Genomic DNA, 3,297 nt, shown 5'->3' with positions numbered 1-3,297 from the left:
GAGGGGGGAGGAGGGGGGTCACCCCGCAGGTGCAAAAATGTTACTGATTATTTAAGCAAATCAAGATCGATTCCCTACTTCGACTGCACCGGATGTTTCAGAGCGGACTCTTCAGTGTTGCGGGATCGCATACCCTTTTGGACTTTTGGGTCCAAGCGCGGATTAAGGGGGGCAGCCCCCCCCCCCCTCCTCTGTGGCCTCTAGAGATAGCCACCTGAAGGGTAGGTGATTTTCGCGACAAAACCCCAGAATGTAGGCAACCGATCGTGCGTCGACCCCGACCTGTAGCTCCCGCTCCCGGTACATTTCAAGGGTCGCCCAAAAAGTACGTCCTTCATTCTCCGTAACGTAACTCTTAAGTTCAGCCTAGGCAAGCTCTCATAGCGCCTGACAGGTATGCAACATCTTTCCAGCAGTGCATGCGTGAACTGTGGGCTGGCCTACCCCGAGTCTCGCAGGCGCCTTGCTTCTGTACTTTGCCGAATGGATCTGTGTGATCTGTGGAAAACGGACCAACTTTCAGAGGCGGACTGCTGCGGGTTGGTCAGGGAGGGAGAGCCTTCTGGCCGGTTTTGAGCTAGGCTGAGGCAGCCACGCGGCCGCAGAGGCCAGCATAGGCGAGAGCCCCGTGCCTAACCCGTGCCAGCGCAGCCCCCCCCCCCCTTCTCTTTTCCACTCATATACGACTCGCACGTCAGCTGTTTGCCTCGGAGAGGGCGCGCGGCCCGACCAGCCCGGCAGCCCGGCCGTGCGCTATTTTGTGAGAATGCCAGTGCAGCAAAAAGAATACACCCCGCAGAGGAAAGAAGAAGACGAAGAAGAAGACGAAGAAGAGATTTGAATCGATCGGACTTGTCTCGCCTCATCGCCGGGCGGTACAGACGTGTACGCTCGGTGTACGCAGCCACGTGACCCGCGGGTGACCGGCGATCGGTCAGACGTTATCGGCTGTGGCTCATTGAAACGGCGGGACTGTGTGTGTGTGTGTGTGTGTGTGTGTGAGTAGAGAGAGTGTATGTGTATGTGAGTGTGAATCTGCGCGCGGGAGCTTGCTGGCAAAATAGGACGGGGTCGACGCATGTCTTTTTTGTTGTGTTTTCTTTAATGCAGCTGGCATACTGGCCTTGTTGGGCAGCATCCGCAATCTGCATGGTCGAGAAGGGCAAGAAAAACAATTAAAAACAAAAAATTATCAATAACCTTGAACACTGAGGTGGTGGCCTACATATAATGGACTGTGTCCAACGAAAACAAAACCCCTGCGGCTGTCAACGAGAAACTCATCGCTGGACCATGTCCGCTCCCAACAAAGCACACTTTAAGGGTTTTCGCGAACGCTCGTCTCGATTTCGGCCGCGCGTGTGCGCTGACCGACATTTTTGCAACCAAAAACCGCCGGGCGGCCACGACGAAGCCCGTAGTGTAGCATGTCATCAGCTTTCGGCAGGGTATCTTTTGCCTCACTCAGGAATATCACCCTGCCGCCAGGTGTCCGATCCGGAGAGGGAGGGAGAGCGCGCGGGGCTCGGCCGGTGCGCCACCCTGGGCGAGTAGTGAACACGTTAGCATTTTTGTCACCCCCGGTCGGCGTGCCGTCGGCGTCCCACCAGTGGCCGATGCGACCAAGTCCAGAGCGGAGTGAGTGTGTGAGTGAGTGGCGTGTGTGATGAGTGACCGGCAGAGTGACGAGTGACACGCCCAAAGGGACTCTCAGTTTCACCCCCACTAACGCCGGCGTTCTCCCCCGGTAACGGGGATCATAGCTTTCAGCGATGCGGCTTGTGCAGGTGAGTGGGTAGCTGTGGCGTCACCAGCAGTGCCAGTGGTGGCGAGCTTCGGAATGTCAACACATGTGTGGCGCTAGTGGCGTTGTTGGAGAGCAGCACAACGTGTCCTTATAGGATGTACCTCAGACCCCGCATGTTTTATTTTTATTTTTATTTTACGGGTTTTACTGTACCGCATGCGGACGTGGAGGCTAGCACGCCCACTCCCACACGCCTGCATGCGGTACAGCATAACCAAAATAGTGCGGGTCTATGGGACACCCTATACAGGAACAGTTACATTCTCGAGAGCCAGAATTGCAAATGTGAATGTTTGTTGCGAGGTGAAAAAAAAAAAAACTTTCGTTGGAAAGAAAGAAAAGGTTTGAATCGCCGCCGGTCATTTCTCGTAAACCGCCTGGTAGATAGGCAATGTGCTGTACACCACCACCACCCCTGTATGTAAGGAAACCCACGGTGCACCAGAGGATGACATGATGATACTCCGCACAGGTCGTGGCCTTGGGCCTGCTCCTCCTGGCCGCGGTCCGCGCCTCGGACACCGAGTCCCCGAGCCCGAGCGCCGCCTTCGCCGCCGACGACGACGCCCCGGTGGTGGCCATGGTGGCCGACGACATCGCGCGCTCGTGGTCCGACATGGTGGACCAGTACCAGGGCGGTAAACAACAGCAGCTGCCCGACGGGTCGCTGCTGTTCCCCGCCGACCTCATGCTCGTCATGCAGCGCCACTCGGAGGACGACGTCGTGAACGCCCTGAGGCAGGCGCAGCGAAGGTAGGGGGCGCGAACGCGCCGGTGAATGTACAAGTGGGAAGATTACTCCGCACATAGGACTTGAGTCTCTAAACGAGCCCATTTGTGTAGGGACGAGGAGGCGAAGCAGCAGGCGGACGGCAAGGACGTCCTGGTGTTCCTCGAGAAAGAGCTGGAGTTCATTGAGCCTGACGCAGCAGGCAGCAAGGTGTGTAATGTAGACTTTTTGTTTGTGTGCTTCGTAAACATAAACTTCATGATAAAACTAGTGTTTTTTTTGTGTGTGTAGGATTTCGGCGATGCAGATGCGTCTTTCCAGGAACCAGAGGGGAAGGGCGTCGTCGTGGTCCTCGAGAAGGACAACCTCCCCGAGTCCCGGCGCCAGGACGACCTCAGCAGCATCCTCGCCCTGTTTGAGAGCATGGGGCTGACGGGCTCTAGTGCGACAAGCACGACAAGCACTACTACCGCTGCACCACCACCAGAGCAGTCCCCTGACGCCGGCAACGCCGAGCTCCTGGACGTACTGAGGCTGATAGACACGGGGGCCCTCGGAACCCTTGAGAGCATGGGTCTGCAACAACACGTCCGCCGACACCCTCGCGACGTCCGACTAATTACCTCTCCCGCCGCGGGCCCCGCTGCCCCCGCGCCCCGCGGGCGACAAGCTACCCCTGCGCTCCAGGCTGACTACGCGCCCCAGCCCCATGCTGCCCCTGCGCACTACGGAGGACAAGCTGCCCCTGCGTCCCAGGCTG

The 3,297-nt window shown here is 57.8% G+C and overlaps 1 protein-coding gene across 1 annotated transcript; it reads left to right on the top strand.

Moving 5' to 3' along the window:
- Positions 1-1,345: 1,345 nt before the first annotated feature.
- On the top strand, positions 1,346-3,297 carry LOC113217812 (uncharacterized; the record flags this gene model as incomplete). Its single annotated transcript, XM_026437873.2, is given in 4 exon segments — positions 1,346-1,787; positions 2,280-2,560; positions 2,651-2,747; positions 2,829-3,297. Coding segments are annotated over 4 exon segments (862 nt in total), but the record flags the coding sequence as incomplete, so codon positions are not given.

The sequence above is a fragment of the Frankliniella occidentalis genome, unplaced genomic scaffold, assembly GCF_000697945.3.
Source record: "Frankliniella occidentalis isolate FOCC.00 unplaced genomic scaffold, Focc_3.1 Scaffold113, whole genome shotgun sequence".
NCBI classification, from domain to species: Eukaryota; Metazoa; Arthropoda; class Insecta; order Thysanoptera; family Thripidae; genus Frankliniella; species Frankliniella occidentalis.
This window is presented reverse-complemented; position numbering and strand designations above follow the sequence as displayed.